The sequence below is a fragment of the Nipponia nippon genome, unplaced genomic scaffold (genome assembly GCF_047370975.1).
Source record: "Nipponia nippon isolate SJK-2023a ecotype South Korea unplaced genomic scaffold, ASM4737097v1 scaffold_5, whole genome shotgun sequence".
Taxonomy (NCBI): Eukaryota; Metazoa; Chordata; class Aves; order Pelecaniformes; family Threskiornithidae; genus Nipponia; species Nipponia nippon.
In genome coordinates, this window is record NW_028262369.1 from 6,239,165 (window position 1) to 6,257,965 (window position 18,801).

The window sequence follows — 18,801 nt, forward strand, 5'->3', positions numbered from 1 at the left end:
ACTACTGTATGAAAGAAAAATGCTACAAATTGCCCCAATGAACCTGTGAGGACAGAGCATATCTGTATTTTTGCCCATTACCTATGGAATAACAGTGTACATAGCATTTGGTTACATATTTAGAATATATCTGTAGCCACCCCATACATAAGGGCTTAAATTTCCAATATTAGTGGAACATGCTAAATGCCTGTGATACAATGTACTTGGTTTTTACATCTCCCTCCCCTTGTCTGAGCCTTACTGCCTTTAAAGATAACATAGGTGATCAAAGCTTCAAAGTACACAACAGCAAAAAGATGCAGGGGAAAAAAAACATTCCTAAGTCAAGGTCAGCTTCTCCCAGGGGTGACAAAGAACAAAGATGTTAGAAATCAGCAAAGCATTTTTACCTCTTGGAACTTCCTGGTTTATAAAATGGATCCTCTAGATGTCACGCAACAAATACAAAAATACCCACATACTATTTCTTCCATCTCTCAGTCAATCCCCCAGTCTGTACTGATATTGGTGATTGCCCCAACCCAGGTGCAGGACCTTGCACTTGGCCTTGTTGAACCTCATGAGGTTCACCTGGCCCCACTCCTCAAGCCTGTCAAGGTCCCTCTGGATGGCATCCCGTCCCTCCGGTGTATCGACAGCACCACTCAGCTTGGCCTTGTCCACAAACTTGCTGCGGGCGCACTCAATCCCACTATGTCACTGATGAAGATATTAAATAATATTAATCCCAGTAGAGACCTACCCCTTTCGTCATGCTCTCATCACAATCTTTTAGGACCTACCAACTGGTTTGGTTTTGTTCTTTTTCCTCTTGGTAGATTGTGGCATCTAAAACACAAGATCTCTCTCAACCACATATTCAACACATTGAGCAAGGCAGTTACCCCACTTCAGTGACAGAGACTGGGGATATTAGGATGGTGATTTGCAGGGATTTCATCATCAGTTCCTTACGGCTGTTATTTCCGCTTTTAATTTTTCATTTGACTTGGAATATTTTTTTTCTCTGGGCAGTCCACAGGTACTGACATAATTGTCATGTGTTGCTCTGTTGAGGAACTGCCAGCATAACTTGACAAACAAACTTTTCCATACTTTGTACAGATTAAATATGTTCAAAAAAATCCATCTGCTCTGTATTTTTGGGGAGATTATCAAGGTTTTATAAACAAGCAGTAGGACAAACTTTTTTTCTCCAGGTACAACTAGCATGTACTTTATGTATTTTCATTCATATTTACACTTTATGTGTTTACATTCATATTTTCTCTACATATTATGTAGGGTTTTGTCAATTTCACTTAAATATTAAAAAGATACTTTACAATTTAAAAACAACAACTTAGCAATAATTTCTCAACATGCATATGTCTATTTGCTTTCATAGAAGTATTTTCACCCCATTTAAATGAACAGGACAAATAAAGGGGTAAAATAAATCCCAAATGTCAATAACAATGACAGATTATGGCCTTCTTTTCTTTTTTTTAAATAACTTTTTCCGAAGCTGGGTAGCTGTTTCTCAAGACTGCAAAGAGGTGGGATTCTAAGCAATTCATACTTCTGTTCTTAGCACAGCAGTATGTTGTGGGAGTTTGTTTCAGTCTAAAAACCAGAAGGTACAATTCAGGCTTTGATGTTTAAATATACCAGTTTCCAAACTGCTGAGGCTCCTGCAGTGGTTATGCTGTCCGGGACTGCCCTTCATTGGGATACATTACGAAAGCATCAGCTATATGTAGCAGGGATGTTTGTTTGCTGATCTTACTGTCCCAACAGCTTCTGCAAACACGGTGGAGTGTGAAACTGTTGGCCAATCTTTTTTTTCTGAAGAAATTTCTGGTGTAAGGCTTTGTGAAGAGGTGACGAATTAGTAGAACTGAAGGTATTTTTTAAATTCTGTACTTATCTTCATTTGTCTTCCAACAACAGGAATAGCTCCGGGCTTGAGTCCAAAACTTCAAGATGGCTCAAAAACTAATGTCAGCATGATAAAATATGATTTTTGTTTGTTTAGCATAGCTTATTTTTATTTCTCTATCCTGCTTCCTGGAAATTACATACAGTTGCTTGGGATTCTCTACTAAGAAAACCATTTCTGTTCAACACACAGAAAGACTTGGCTTTCAGTGCAACTTGGGATTTTGCTGCAGAATAGAACACAATAGAACAAGCAGAACAGATACAGAATACATAGAATAGAACAAATAGAATAAATAGAACAGAACACAATTACTGTCCAGGTTCTCTTACTTTAAAAAAATTGGCAAGAGATTAAGAACAAGTACACACTGCCTCTAAAATCCTGGCCTATCTGAAGCCAAGATTTCACCCTTTACATAAGCAGTATGGTGTATATGCTCTGTTGCATGTCAACTATAAGTCTGTAGGACTGGATCCTTAAACTATATTACATATATATAATATAGATATCTGTGTTTGTATGTATATGCATACATATTAATATTTATGCATGCATCTGCTTTTTTGTTTAGGATTAACTTATTCCTCCTTGTAACTTTGCTGCTTTGAAAAAATTTGGCAGCTACTTAAAAAAGCATAATTAAGTGGTTTAGTAGAGAAGCAAACCTGACCAGTTTAAACATAAAAAGACGATTACCATCGATACTAGAACATGATGTCCATATTATAATCAATATTCCTTCATTCTCTCTTCTTTAAACAATACTGGTTCAAGGAGTCAGTGTGGCCCAATGGATATCCATTTTTATAACACTACATCATTTGGATTGTTGATGTAAATTATTTTTTCAGTTATTATAATACTCTCAATGCCTGTCTTGTTCCCTTTAAAAATCTAGTTGCTCAGTCAGTTATTTGATATAAGAATAAATCAGAATAGAAGTCCACCATGCAGAAGGACTAAAGAGTGTGTTAAAAATCCAGCCCATCTACCTGCAACTGAAAAGCTTTTTCACGTTTTTCACCTGACTCTAGTGAAAAAAAAAATATAGTATGAGCCAACACCACCACCCAGCCAAAACCATATAACCCCCTACCCGAGCCAGAAAGGCCCCATGGAAACACCCTGGGGGTAAAACCAAAACAAACCAAACAACAAAATACCAACCCACATTGCAGTGTAAACTACATAGTGTTTCCTGCTTGAATTAGGTGTGAAATTAAAGAGGACTATGGCCTTTCCTAGTCAAACTGACTAAGCAACAGTAGAAGTTGAAATAATAAGTCAAGATAGTACGAGCACTGTTAAAGCTGTGCACTTAAAGGTCTGGTTTCAAGATGATCAAAGAGAAATTATAAAAGCTATGTGAAAAAAGATCTCCCTCTTGACAAATACAAAATAAGCAAGAAAGTCTTTCCTCTTTTCTGGGACAGCATCACTGATCACAGTGAGTGTTCTGCAAAAGAAGCTGTATGCAGTCATTGCAGAAAGCCTGTATCAGAAGTTGCTGCTCTGAGTACAGAAGCTGTTCCCAAACACGGTGTGGATGCAGTACTGTGTATTGCTAATATTTTTGTAGCAGGAGAAAGAGAGCACCACGATACTGAATTAACGCTGGGTACTGGTTCAGTACTTCATTTAGTACCTAAATCTATTTCCTTCTGTCCCTTCAGAAGCTGCCACTTCCTGAACCTTGATTACATTCAGTGAACTGCCTCACAAACCAAATCGCTATCTTTGACTGTCTGTATACAATCACGACTTTAAATATATGTCGAGTAGGTACCAATTTCCATATAGTGTGCTGCAGCTCTAGACAGAATCTGTCTGTCATGCTAAATGGGCAGGTAGTTAGTGAAAGCATTGCTTCAGGTTCACCAAATATTACTGTAACTCTTCAGTTTCAGCAATTACGAAGCACCATACTGAGACAATACTTGACTGTGCAAAAATTAGAGTTGAATTCAAGAGAAAGTGGCACTTGAACAACAGAAAGTCCTCTGCCTCCTGTTCTCAGAGAGAGATGCCAAAGCAACACCAGGAAAGGAATGGAAGGTTTTCAGAATGGCATTCCATCAGCAGCAGAGACATGGAAAATACCTAAAGGCTTCTTTACTCTTCCTGAAAGAAGTTAAAGAAACCTGAAGTGAGCGGCACCATCACTATTCAACAAAGGGAAGTGCTGCAAACAGTCTTTCTCTTGATCAAAGTAGCATATTATTAGCAGTTAGCATTTTAAGAGGATAACAGCTTCCTCACAGTGAGAGGCCACTTTAAACATGAACCACAACAATTTTTATTACCCAGCCATTGTTACTTTTTTTAATAATCACCATGGTTATTAAACGACAGACTGGAGGCCAGTGTTATCTTAAAGACAGTTACTATGCTTAGGAAGGCTCCTAAAGTATACCAGGACTGCCAGCAGGACTGAAATTGATTTTACCACGTTTCTTTGGTTGCCTTTTTTTGCAAACTTTAATTTCAAGCTAGAAGTAAATTTAAATGAAATCACATCCCTACAATTAGCCCCCCCCAAAAAAAATTTGGTAGACTATTTACAATCCTTTTATTCTTCTTTAGATCTTAGTTCCAATAATTTTTTTCCAAACGATGCTGTGAATTACTCTTTATGGAACCACTAGCAATGTAGTTTGTAAGATGGTGAGTGAGATTACTCTAATTTCATTCCATGTCAAGGTATAATACAGGCCAGGAACCAAAAATACAATGCCTTCTTATTAATCTCGCCTACCTGTATCTTCACCATACACCTACGTGGATAATGACACATAGAGCTCACTGCAAGAATAACTACAGAAATTAAAGAAGGATCATCTTAAGCCACTTGTCTAGCATGTCAAATGCAGCATCACCTATGTGAATTCCTAAGAAAAGGACGAGTAGTAAACACACATCAGATCGATCCAACTAGCGTATCTTAGCTTTTCCCCTTTTAACCTTTTTTTCCTTTAAGAGTGGGATGTATAATGCTAGGTAGTTCCAGATTACTCTTCCAGGCAAAATGTACACACATTGTTTGCCAATGCATACCAAGAGATTTGCAGAAGGAAAAGAAAAACAGTGAAATTTTTATTAACAGCCAGAACTAGCTGCCCAGTTTTGCAGAAACACTATGAATTATTGTGTTGCCTTCTAGTAACAAGATAAGACATCACTGACTCATGAAACAAGCTTATATACCTTTCCTTTTCCCCAGTCCAGTGTGGGAAGAGGTAGAGGTTGAAAGCACAGGTTCTTTGGCCAGCCACCACATAAGTTCTGCTGTGCTATCACCACAGTAAATTATTTCAGAAAATGCTCAAAAATAACATCTACTTCACAAATCACTTCTACTCTGATTCTCTTCCTCTCTCCAGTTGTTTTATTTTTTTTTCCCCTCAGCTCAAACTGATTAAAAAATTAGCATCTGTCACTGAATCACAGTTTAGCTCTGTAGTGCATCAGAGGAACACTGTACACAAAAATTATCAGCGGATTATTCTTAGATCACTGGAGAAAGCTAATACCACAATGATGAGCTTCAGAAATTTTCCTTAAAGTTTCCAAAAAAATTCCATTTACACAGCTAAGCACCTTACAACCTGATGAATTAATGCACTGAACAAAGACACAAAGAAAGCTAAATATTGCAGGATTATGGTTGCTTAAAAATTATGCTGGACATAAATGCATTTGCTTTTGCTTTCCCTCTACCTGGCATAACTTGAATACATTTTTGGCACATGTCGCAGCTTATTTCATTTACTGTATAAAAGACAAGACAAATAGAATGATCTTGAATGCAAAACTTCCTTTTGTCTCCTTGAAAATTACAGTAGTATAAAAAATATAAGTTGATATTACATACAAGATGATAGTAAGACCCTGCCCTTCCCATATTTCAGACCAGAGAAGGAACTCTGGCTGCATACAATGAATCTTAATAATAAGTGCAAGTGAAAGAGGCTGTTAATTAGAGCAACAACTAGGTCACTTAAAATTTCAGATCAAGGAAGTTAATCACACCATTTACCATTAGACCTCATTGGTATTCACAGGAACATTTATAAACCCTCCTAACAAGAGAGTTTAAAATTGCTCTGTGCTCACCTTAGAGAGCTCAGCAGATACTGCTGCATAAGGACCAAAAGCATTATCTTATATAGCAAAACTCATGCATGTAAATACAGATACAGAAGTTCACTTTAAACAATTATGTTGAGTTGATAATGCAAAATAATAATTTCTTAGCTGAAAGGAAGGTTGGGTAAAGCTCAGTAAAGTTTAAGTTAGCCTATAAGTTTAAATAATGTCCTTAGGCTATGATAAAAAAAAATAAATCCCAGGTTAAAGTCAAAACAGTAAGGAAGGTTCAGTGGAAGCACTACACTTTTTCATAGCTTTATGTACTACAGCTTATTTCTACCTAGGGCTGGTATCCTGATTTTCTTCACGGCCTTCAATAACCTGCATCATTCATGTTTCAAAGTCTGTTTTTCAGACGCAAATTTGAGAAGAAAAGTGTTTTTAAATGATTTTGAGCAAGCTGCGAGTTCTGCTTCTTTACGGGTCATTTATAATGCATCAGAATGACAATTATATTAAGCTCCACACAGCAACTCATAAAACAGCAAGTGGCAGTAGAAAAGAGTCAGAGAAGAGGATAGGATGTATCTGTCCAAGGAGGGAGTTATAAATCAGGATTGGAGAACACAAAACAGAACGAGGAGGACTAAACAGTATCATTATTTTCTTTAACGGAAATACTGACATAGAGCAGTGTGTGGCTGGAGCTGGAGAGCACGATGCTGATGAGTCAATTTCCCTTTAAAGACACATTAGGTTTTTAGTACAACTTGATTTAAATGAAGCCAATTTAGAAAGCAAAAAGAAATTGCAGAACTACGAAAAAAATTAATATTCAAGGCAGCACATGGTAATGAAAATAATTTCCAAGAGAAAGGAAAACTTAAAAAATGGCATTAATGCTTTGTAATTTTTTTTTTTTTAAAACAGATGGAAATATACCCAAGTCAGCTTGTGTTATATATCCAAATGGAAAAAAAAACAAACAACCAGCTGTGCTAGAGATAAAACTCCCATAGCTTTCTGTATGAATTCTCATTTAAATAATTCAGGTATAAACACTAATGTCTAGCTGGGAATTGTACCAGGTTGGCAAGCAGAATAAGTTACCAACTTGTGGTCACTGTCATTTGCAAAGCTTGAGCAGAAAAGGGTTAAAATATACAGACTTCCTTAATTATTAGAATTATCATTCATTGTAAATACAATGTATAATGGCCAGAGGCTCCAATATGAATAAGAGTTCCTTTACTCTAAATGCTTTATTCCAGAACAGTGAGTCTCTGCTTTGCATTTAGAATTTAAAAGTCAATGAAACTGATAAGAGGTAAGAAATGCCTGAATAAATGATTATAGTAAGACTTGGAGACTTTCTTTCTATAGCCACACAATGTCTAATTATTTGTTTACACTATTATGCTTTAAACAAGCTTTTCTTAAAGTGCCTCTCTTTTGGAACTTCTTCAGGACTTGTGGACTAAGGAATGACTAGGGAATTAAAAAAGGAGAGTGGTAGACACATTGTCATCTCAGACTTAGCAAGGAAGGCAGGAGATAATATGTCTTTTTTATTATTAGATGATCTAAGGATAATCTAGTTTTAACTCAGTTTAACAAACAGAAATGGATGTTGTCATTTCATTGTTTTAATCCTGTTCTCTTGTTATATTTCAATTGTTTCAATTGGGATGAAACAGTATTTTGTTGTGAAGAGACTGCCTCACATCCAAGTATTCACGGTAGGTCACAAACCCCCAGAGAAAATCTTGCAGGCCTGAAAAATCTAACTCAGCCAATTAAACATTTCTTTAACAGCACTGCTCAGTCAGGGAGCCAACCTAAAAGTGACAGAATGGTCGAGTTACACCCTGAGAGCATTGAAGGTGCAGAACCTGGCCGCGGGGGGCTGTTGGCAGCATGACCAAGGAGGGTCAAAGCTGCCAGCACTGAACTATGACCAAAACATCTCCACACATATATTGGAATTTCACCGTGACCTTTTGTCACAGCAGATGAGCTGTTGTAAACTAGAATAGATTCTGGGCACTGGTAAAGGTTTGGGCGTTTGAAGACCAGGCAGGGGAAAGGAACAGCTCTACCGTGCTCGGCACTGTAATTGCTGCTCTGGCCCTATCTGTCTGTGTGAGGCTGCTTGGTGCCTATACTTTTTGTGCTGCAGCCACAAGCTCTGACTCTGCGGGGTGGTGTACTGCTTTCATTGCATCCCAGCCTCAGGAACAGAGTTTACACTGGTAGCTGTATTTCATGTAACAGGAACATCACAGCAGTAGTGGAAGAAGATGTACCTAATCTTAGTAGGTTAGAGATGTGGGTTTTTCCTAAGTTGCCATGAAAAGTCACATTTTGATATGACACAAAGGCATCATAAGCACTGAGCTCATTGTTAGATGTAAATGTGTAATACTGGAATAGAAAGATACATGAAAGTTTTACTGTGTCATATTTTATGACCTACTTAGAAAAATCACACATATTTACTTGAAGAAAGAGCTGGGGACCTCCTCCCATTATATTTCAAAACAATGCTCTTCTTCATTCAAAGGAGAAAACTTAATAAAAACAATAAAACCAAATGAAAACTTCCTTTGTTCTCATAGCACTGCTACCTCTTGAAAAGATTGTCCTTCAGGTACTATTGCAATATTTTATTGACAGCTGCTCTGTTGAGACATTACTACTGATAAAACAAAGCTTTGTCACTTCAGCTTCAGTACAATAGCAATGCAGTCACATATCAGCAAGAAAAGAATCAAGGACAATATGTGATGCATCATTCTTGCATAACTTGTTTACCAAAAATCCCATTGCAAATATGGTGAAGACCAGCTGAAGCATCTAGACATGCTGATGAAGTTAATCTAATGAATGGATGGATGTTTAAGAACACTGCACAACTTATTTTAAGACTAGAGTATATTCTTTATACTTGCAAGTCATGCAGGCGCTGCTGATGCTTAGCAAGCTGCAACAAAAAAATGCTGCTTTTTCCATTTCCAATAATATTTTTGTTTGCACAAAAACTTACACTTCCTTCAGGCCTGCCTTTCCCTCTCGACTTGCGTATGGGATTTCAAGAAAATACCCATCATGTAGTATCAATAAATCCGGGCCTATAAGCACCACTTGGATGACCCAAAAGCTTCTTTTTTTTTAATTAATGAAAACTCTTATGTCTTTCCAAACAAATACTAGAATCAATTGGTTGAACAAGGAAATACTTGTGATGAAGAAGCATCTGCAGAGATATGTAGCATGGGTAGCATTTAAAGGCAGCAGGGACTAAAACCTGTGTAAAACACTGTCACTTTAACATAGGAAAAGGGGAAAACAAAATAAAGGTCAGTAACCTGGGTTCAGGAACTCCATCTTGTTTACAGACTGTACACAACCAATACACACACTAAAATAATTGGACCTTTTCTGCCAGTTCCCTCACATTCTTAGCACTGATTTCTTTCTGAAAGCACACAAACTATAAAAAAATCTAAAGGATAGTGTCTTCTTGTTTGAAACAATCTGGTAGTGGGGAAAGTCTGAGAAACATAGTGACCTTTACCACTACTAAATCTTCACATGGTGCATAGGAAGAGCACACTGAGTGTCAAGAGAGCTCCCGAAAAGAGGTATTTACTGCCAGATCTCTCTAAATTATGGAAGAAAAACCTGCATCTACTGTAACTGTTTTACATTGAGATATGTACAATATTTACCAACAAGCAGCAAATGAGCTAAATATGTTCCTCTTAAATAAAGTAATCCATCTGTCAATAGCACAAACTAGATTCTACTTATGTTTTAAAGAAACAGAACATTTTGCATATCATTGCACTTACCCTTAGTTGTTCTCTTTCACAACTCATCTGTTGCTTTGAACTCTACAAGAGGAAAAAAGAAAAAAACAAAAAACAACAACTTTGAAAGCATAGCATTCTTGCCACAGCAAAGCTGCTAGGTCTACATACCTTACACAAATATTGGAAACACAGCTATGAGTCTAAACACAACATCGTATCGTGGATCTAGATAGAATAATTACTACAAGAAAGTATTAGTTTTTCACTTATTATTTTAAATTTACAAAGGTCAAAAGGAAATTAACACCAGAACCCACCACAAGTCTGAAGTACAACAGCATTTTTTTAAAGATCTCACTGGCAGTTCAGTTCAGGAAGAAGCTTTCCCCTTTTTCTGTTCTGTTGCAAGTCTGTGTTATATTTCTGAATATCCCACTCCTAAGATACCATGATATATTCACAGTACACCTTAGAAATAAAGATATAGAAGCTTTTAGAAGTGATAAACTATTCTTATGACAACTTCCAGTTCTGATCAGGTATAAAAATAACCCTGAAGAAGACTCGATTCCAATACATATTTTTTTTCCATACTCCTGTCTTTCTGTTCTGCCAGGTTTATGAGAAACACTCTTAGAGTTTGAGAGCTGGTTGCTGAACAAGACCTCACTACCAAGTAGCAGCAGATGTGAGCACAATCTGTGAAGTCACCACTCTGCCAAAAAGAAAGGGGCTCCTCCAGAAAGAGCTCAAGAAACGGAAGAGCAGCAGTGAAACACCCCATTCCTGGTTTGCTTTCTCGCTCCCTGGTTTCTCACTCAATCCTGCCACCAGGACCTCTGAACAAAACTTTAAAAGCTTTGCTCAGGTGCTCAGGAAGGCACTCAGATGTTGATTTGTCCAGCCTGTGGTGAAAGGGTTGGGTTTTTTTTTTTTGGTTGGTTGGTTTTTGGTTTTGTTTCATTTTTAAAATAAAGTATGTTTGGAATACTTTTAGAATCATTAGTGAGTATCATTAGCGTTGACATGTAACCACTGCCGTTTCTGTAATGAAAGTAAATGGCAAACACAATTCACAAAACATGTAGAAGGAATCTGATGAAATCTGAATCCGTTTTCTACGGATATTTTCAGAGGTTCAGAGTTTACTTTTCACTACTTTGCACTTGCAAAAAGTTAAAACGTGAACCAATACCAATTTGTATGAGATATTTTTACTCTGTTGTGATGATGAAAAGGGGAACTTCTCAGGCAAAGTCAGGTTACTTACAAAAGAATAAAACTGCCAGCCTGTTTTTCAACACAGAAAAATGAGTCCTAATAAATAAGTTACAAGCTAAACCTTCTATATATATAGCAGAAGTTTTACAACATAGTCCCTGTACAAAAATACAAATCTAACAGCAACAAATGCTCTTAAAGTTCTCTAGCTGGGAACAAAAGGTAAAGGGATTCAGCATAGGTCTTTTTACAATCTTCCCCTAAAGAGTAAAATTAAGTACAGCTAAAGTGACTATCTCTTGCAGACTAATAATTCCATTTTTCAAAGTTTATGCCTTCACACCATGTATAAGTTACTTTAAGGTTACCTCAGTCTGCATTATAAGTGTACTTACGTAAGTCTCAAAAGTTAATGTTAGATCTGAATCTGCTCTAGATGCATCTATTCACATTATTTAAAAAATATAAAATAGAATAGAATATTTCGGTTGAAAGGGACCTACAATGATCGTCTAGCCCAAGTCTGAAGTGAGTTTGGGGGTTTTTGTTTGTTTTGCTTGGTTAGTTTTTTTACTGTTATCATTTAGGGTTTTTCTCTGTGTAAATGTCCACACCAGAGATTTTCACTCCAAGTTTCAGAAAAAAAAAATCAGTTGAAATGTGAATAGTTTTTAGACAATGGTCCTACACACATTACAACAAACGAGCTTAAAATCACAACCATCTAAAGTTACCCACTCTTTGACTGTAGGATATATTCTATAAACATAACACCACTGCTACTGCCTTATTCAGTTTTGTCCTGAGCAGTCATAACACAAGACAGTATCAGTATGGTTTTTCCATCGATAAATGGGTGCACAAACAAATGAGGAAAGTAATTTGCCCAACTAACAGCACATGAGCTCCACTCAGCAAACTGAACAACATCCAGAATGATTTGTCTTTATAATATTTCACTGGTCAGCTTCTTTGGATAAGGCTCCCAGCCTTACATTCTGTAACTTGTGTCCTACAGGTACCAGCTGTTTTTCTAGAAGAAATGTTCAACCTATACCATTAATTCCAGTATTTCTCAGGGTACTCTTCAGGCATTAAAAAAAAAAAGAAAACCAAACAAACAACATAGTGATTTATTGAAGAGAACAAAGGGAAAAAAGGAGAACATAATAGAACATGCAATGCATTACAGAATGCTGGAATATTGTGATTACTTTTTATTTATTTCAACATAATTTTTCTCCAACTTTCTTTTGCATCTCTTGTCAAATTTGCCTGTTTTCTCTAGTTAGATGCCTTGAGAGCGTAACTTTTGCAATGGGGGTATATTTCATAACTTGCCTGCAGAACATAGTAGAACTGTAATCTTTGTAGGTATTAAGTACTAATACTTAAGTATGAGTAGTAATAATAATTTTAAAAGCTTCAGAAGAAGCCAAAAATGTAGTCATGTAGAAAAGATGTTCAGCGTAGAAATCAACAGGAGATAAGGGCTATTGAAAATGCTGCTGTAAATTGCATTGTTACTTAAGAAACAAACCCCATCAGATTTACATTTGCTTTACAGCCATAGGATATGGAATTAGATAATCCTTCCATCCCAACTACAACGTGTTTATCCTCTGATTTTCTTACTTTTGTATTGGACAGCCATACTTGGCTCACAAGTTTAGTCTCTCTGATAAAATCCATAAACAAGGAGAGATTTACAATTCTTCCCGTTTCATCTGCCATATCATGTTGGTGGGCCTGGACATGCTGGTCGCGTGCTTAGGTAAATGATGAAGATACTTTGTTTATGCCACAGCAGCTGCAAACTATTCTACGGTATTAGTTTAGGCTTTTTTGAGATGATTGTGAAGAGTCTTTTGGAAAGACTTTCTGAAATTTATATTTACTATTTTATTTCCATTTAGATATAGGGGAAAATATATTCAGATTGTACCTTTAACATCACCCTTCAAAAGAACATGTTGTCCTCTTCCCCACGGGATGAAACTTTTGGCTTTGACCTCACATTAGCTGCACAGATTTACAGGCATTCTGTCTTCAGACAGAAAGGTGACAAAGGTGGTTAAAGATAAGGAAATATATCTAGACAGGAACAAGTAGGAAGACCAGAATACTTCAGCCTGGAAAAAGAGATGGCTGGGAGTAGGTGTCTATGAAATTATAAATAAAATGGAGACGGAAAAGCTAGAATGATTGCTTCTTCTCTCCCAAAAAACCAACTAGATGGCAACAAATGAAAATAACAGGTAGCCAGGTCAAACCAAACTAAATAAAAAGATGATTCTTCATAGAATGTGTAAATAAAGGAGTAAGTGCTGTGGATTAAAAAAAAAAAAAAGAAAAAAATCAAAGAAAAACTTATAGAAGATTATTAAATGCACAGACACCACCTTTGCCACACAAAGTTCCTGGAGGCTGGAAGAAAATTCTGGAAGCACTTGCTTTGTTCCCCTCTTCCATAGGCTTGCATAAAGATGGTACCTCAGACTGACAGACCTCTGGTCTGACTCAGAACAGCTGGTTCCATGTACGCTAACAATGTAAACATGCAAGCTTCCAATAACAGCGGGTATTTGGAAACCCAAGGCGGGGGGGGGGGGGGGGGGATTTTGGAATGGAAGAAAGGCAAAATTTGTAAAAAAACAACCAACCAACCAACAAAAGTGTATCAGATACTTTTGGAGTTGAGCAAGGGTTGTAGTTATTGACTATCTAAGCAGATAATTAATTCTGTGTTTTAATTAGTCATCTATAAGGCTATCTGCTACTATAATTTTAAACATAAAACTGACAAATACTTAACATCACAGAGACCAGAATAGAAATGTTATTTAAGATTGAAAAGAAGTATTCAGGAACAGTAGGAGAATACAATAGGGAGGGAAAGAGTGAATAAGAACAAAGATGTACAAGCGAGGAGAGGGCGACTGTGTCTTAACATCCAACTGCTACACCACATCCGCTGGCAAAACAATTAGAACAAAAATATCCATTTATTTTAAAACAAACAGCTTTCACATGAGTGTGAGAGTTGTATTTTAAAATCTATTTTGACTCAAACTACCACCACATCCATGGTGTTCTGTTTACTAAAAGACATGGAGGAAGACAACAGGGGCGACCTGCAGGACACACCAATGGCGGTGATTCCTTTGTTCAAAGTTCAGCAAATGATTGATTCCCAGCCGTATGTTTTAGCTGTAATAACAAAATCCATTTCATTGCTTCCCTCAGAGAGTGAACTTCCATGTAGGTAGCTCCCTCATCACCCTTCATACTAGAAGCTTTCCAGAACAAAAGCAGCAAGGCTCAGTGATAATGCATTATTAGGGTGAGATTAAAAAGAAAAAATGAAACAAGCCAAGCAACGAAAAAATATTTTTCTTAGTTTAAACAATGATCCCTTCTATCTATCTGTCTGTCTATCTATTTATCAGTTCAAGTTTATTAAAATACATCTGGGAAAGGCTCATTTGGGCACAAGCGGCTTTCTGTGCCGCTAACCAGTGCCAAATTTGCTCGCTCGTTTTGTCTTTTTTGCTATCTGTGCCAGTTTAAGAGAAACATCCTGGCAGTACTAAGCACTTAAGGGAAAACATAAATAATGCATTTACAATATGTAAACCTGTACAGATAAACGAGAGAAACTGAAAGCCATAACATATTTAATTAATGATCAAGAGACCTTAGAAGCAAACCTTATGCACATCCTGCAATTTTAAATACAGTGCTTCTCAATCCTACACTTACTTCGTTATGTCTCTGGATTGAACCATATGCAATGAACTATTTATTTCTTTTCGTTCAAGACTGCATGAAGAACCTGGTCAATATGTTGAGTGTCATTATGTCAAGCTCTCACATACCACAGTTTAGTGGAAGAATGCATAAAATATTGATTCTCTTTAAAGGATTTCATCAAGGAAAAAATTTTAAAGAACTTGAACAATAGTTCAAGACTACAGGTCTTTTTATAAGACAACAGCCTTATAAGACACTCATGCTGTCAGGCTCCATCATCTGAAACAAAAAAAGACCCTCTGAAAATACTGCGCAGCCTGCTGGTGTCATTCTCCGCTGAGTTCATGAACATGAATAGAACAGGGAAGTATGTTTTGTTCTCTTTAAATAACAGTAGCAGGTGGGAGTCTTAAGGTCTTTTAAATGTATTTATCAGTCATGCACTCTTCATAAGGACATGCAAGCCCTAGCTCTGAAGAAACCAAAACACAAACAGAAAATAGGACCCATCTATGGATGCAATGGACAGATTGAGAGGGCAGCAGTATTACTCAAGTTGACAAGGAATACCAAGAGTCCACCTGAGGAGGTTTTGTAATACCAAGCTTTTTAAGTGTCATTTTAAAGAAAGGGTTTAGGTGATGAGGCAAAGAGAACAATACGATGGTGACAGGGTTATTTACAGAAAGCTTCCACTTAAAATGTAAAAGAAAAACCATTTTGTTATGGTACAACATTCCCATGTATTTGTTTCGCATTTACAAATTCAAAATACTTTCAGGATTGAGGTGGTCATTTGAAATGGAGCATAGTCCCAGTGGCTGAAAGTTGGCAAGCGAACAGCTGAAGTCTTTTATATTCTAGCTGTTCTACCATAAACGCACATTTGTGGTAAATGCACTTAGCCTGTGTTCTGAAAAGGGTGTATATAAAGCCATCCTGTTCCCAGTGAGCAGCCACACCGGAATTGCTTATCCATGATTTTCTGTGCAGCTTACTCTACTCTAACCTGCTCTAACACTAGTTCCAGGAAAGGCCCTCCAACATTTTTGTCTTTCTTCTTCCACCTGAAAAAGGAAAATGCAAATCTGATTACCCGAATTGTAACAATATGCCTCTTTTCATTAGGGAAGGATAGTTTACAGTCAATACCTACTATGAACTGTGGAGCGTGAGAGTCAGATGCGAAAGACTTGGCACTGATCGCAGTCACAGTGTTTTTACCAGAATGTAACTTCACAATTAGTAATTGCTTATTTATCTGATTAAGGTCTCATATTTCTCCTCATTCATACATAGATTAAATAGCTGAAATAAAACCACAGATTACTCCGTCGCAGTCACACTAGTTGTATTTCACTAGATACTATAAGACAGTCCACACAATTTCATACTATGTGCAAAATCCATCTACCAATGTTTTCTCTTATTAGATACTCATCTGACTGTAAAAGTCTTCTCTCAAAAATTAAATGCTTGGGTTTTTTCCTTGCCATGTTGCACAAAAATGCTGTGCTACACAAGGAGATACGCCATACGCTGCCGTCTGCTGTATTTCATCTGGAAACAGTCACTTCCCTTGCATCATTTTATTACATATTAGTTTTCATTATCTCATTGCCCTACAGAATTCAGAAGAAATGATGCTTCAAGTCATTTATTATGTGGAGAGAGTACAGGCTTGTATATAAATGTATAAATAATGTTGTGTATTAATTTAAAATGGCTTCTCTGTACTTCATGTGAAAACCCAAAAGACAAATGAAGAAACAATGTCCACCCCAAGAGCTCACAGTGCCACAAAGTAGAGCCTGAGGTGGTCAAACAAAGAAGACTCATTAAAAATATCAGTAACTGCATAAACATATAGGATGATTTGAACTGGAAATAGGGTTTTCAGAGCCTTTGGTAGTGACTTACAGGATCATCAAGAGGCTTTCAGACATAAAATCAAGAATATTTTTCCTCAAGGAGTAACTGGGACCATCCTCCTCTTCTTCTGTGAGCTGCTTAACATTTTTTCCTACACGACTCCTGAAAGCCCCAAATGTTGGAGAGTCTAATGAGATGATACAGTGCTGAAAACCTATAGACTTTTTGTGTACCTTGTGTTACTAATACAAAGGGGTACAGAGTGTATATGTCTGTGCATATGCAAATTTTTCCAGAACAGAGAGCTTCGGGTTTCTCTTGGCTAGGTATATGTGTTTGCATGCACAGAATTTTAATTTCATGGGGTTTTATTACAACCATCAGTTATTGTGCTATAGCAGTAGCTAGAGGGACTGATTTATTCTCAAATGCCCTTGGCTTGGTATCGTATATCGACTAGCGCTGCTGTCATAAATATATTTGGGTGAAGAACTGTCTAGAGTTCTGCACGTAATACTAAGCAGAGTTAAGGTTTCAAGTGTCACGTACAAGTGGGTTTATTTCTACTGGAAGAAACAGGCAATTATTATGGCCCATTGAGCTCAGATTAAGCATTTCCATCAAAAAAAGAAAAAGAGCCTAGTGCTACAATCCTTGTAAAGCTGTAAATGTAAATGGGGACCATCTCATCTTCCATAAAAAATAATCTATGGTTTTACAGGCATTTCTCCCTCTCCTTTTCTTCTTGCCCTCAAATTGGCAAAATATTCCAAACAGGATAATTTTATTGAGACAAAAAAGTAGAACATCTCCAAAAATAAAATAGAAACACTGTAAAAAAAAAAAAAAAAAAGCTATAGTAAAACAGTTTGTAGGCAATTATTTTCTTATGTAAAATGGGGCTCCTTTAATCAACTGAGAAACCCCAAAGTCTGATTTTCACCTTTTCCTGGCTTCAAGCTAAGATATGTTTTTTCAGCAAGATTATCTATACTGCTTGACCAGCATTGTTACCTGGCAAATACAGTTTTGGGGTTTTTTTGGTTTTGTTTTTTTGAAAAAAAAAATTTTTTTTTTAAATAGCCTTGGTTATATGCCCAAAGCATGCTGCAGATCACAAAGATACCCACGTCACTGAATTTGCCTTTGGCTCCCTGAGTGCATTCAAGGAAATTCATGGTGCTGCAGCATAGCCTGGAAGCTCTTCATTTTCTGAAGAGTCAAAGACCTGCAAGGTGGCATAACACCAGCCAGCACCGCAGCTTTCCCCGTGCTCCCACATTGTATCCTATTATATAAGCAGCTCCCTGTTTTTTCATAAAAAGTTTAGGAACCGTGGGACTCTGGTATGCCCTTGTGAAAAGTACCACGAAGACAAAAACTGGTTTATGTTTATTTTGCATCTACACTATGTGACTAACCCTTGAACATTAAGGCACTGGTGCATTTATATTGGAAACTACTTTGCAGTATACTTTAATATAAATTAGGAAAAAGGTCTCTAAGAAAATACTTCTTGCAAGTACCATTCTAGAAAACCACTTGTATGGTAAAGCCTCGAAATTAAATTCCGCATGCGTGTTCTGCATGTATTAAATTCTGCATGGAACAATCCCATGAGAAACTTCATCTATACTTAGTATTCAAATATAAACTCCTTTTATACATAAAAGACTAGCTATAGTGCATTTTATTTAATTTCCCTGCATAACACAGTAAGTACTATAAGGAATAATCAGAAGGCAAAGTCACTGTACTAAAAAGAATAAATGGACACTATGAAAAATGTAATTAAAAAACCTGTGATATTAAAGCAACAACCAGTATAGAACTAAAATTACATTATTTTAGAATGCAAACCTACCAGACCAAGCCTGGCGTATTACACATATTACACTGTTTACTGCAGCATAAATCATTTTTGTTTCATAAGCATATTGTTATTACAAGAATTTATTCTTGTAAAATTTTGTAACTTTTGGAAAATGGATCTTAAGTCTCTTTCCTTAAAGTCTTTATCCAGAAAAAAAATTAATGCAGATAATGGCATTTATTAAGTGATAAACTCTGAAGCTAGTGTAAATATAGAATGAAGAATTCGGATATATTAATTAATATCTGAGT

The 18,801-nt window shown here is 36.7% G+C and overlaps 1 protein-coding gene across 26 annotated transcripts in view; it reads right to left on the reverse strand.

Moving 5' to 3' along the window:
- The window catches only part of RBFOX1 (RNA binding fox-1 homolog 1), a 1,359,349-nt gene that overhangs the window by 409,722 nt on the left and 930,826 nt on the right, over positions 1–18,801 (reverse strand). For 17 of the 26 annotated variants that reach the window (XM_087730989.1, XM_087730985.1, XM_087730987.1 and 14 more), the window contains one exon: positions 9,871–9,912. The exons of the other annotated variants lie outside the window; for them this stretch is intronic. In XM_087730989.1, the coding sequence (XP_087587115.1) occupies positions 9,871–9,912 (42 nt within the window). The remainder of the gene's footprint in view (positions 1–9,870; positions 9,913–18,801) is intronic. 26 annotated transcript variants of the gene reach the window in all.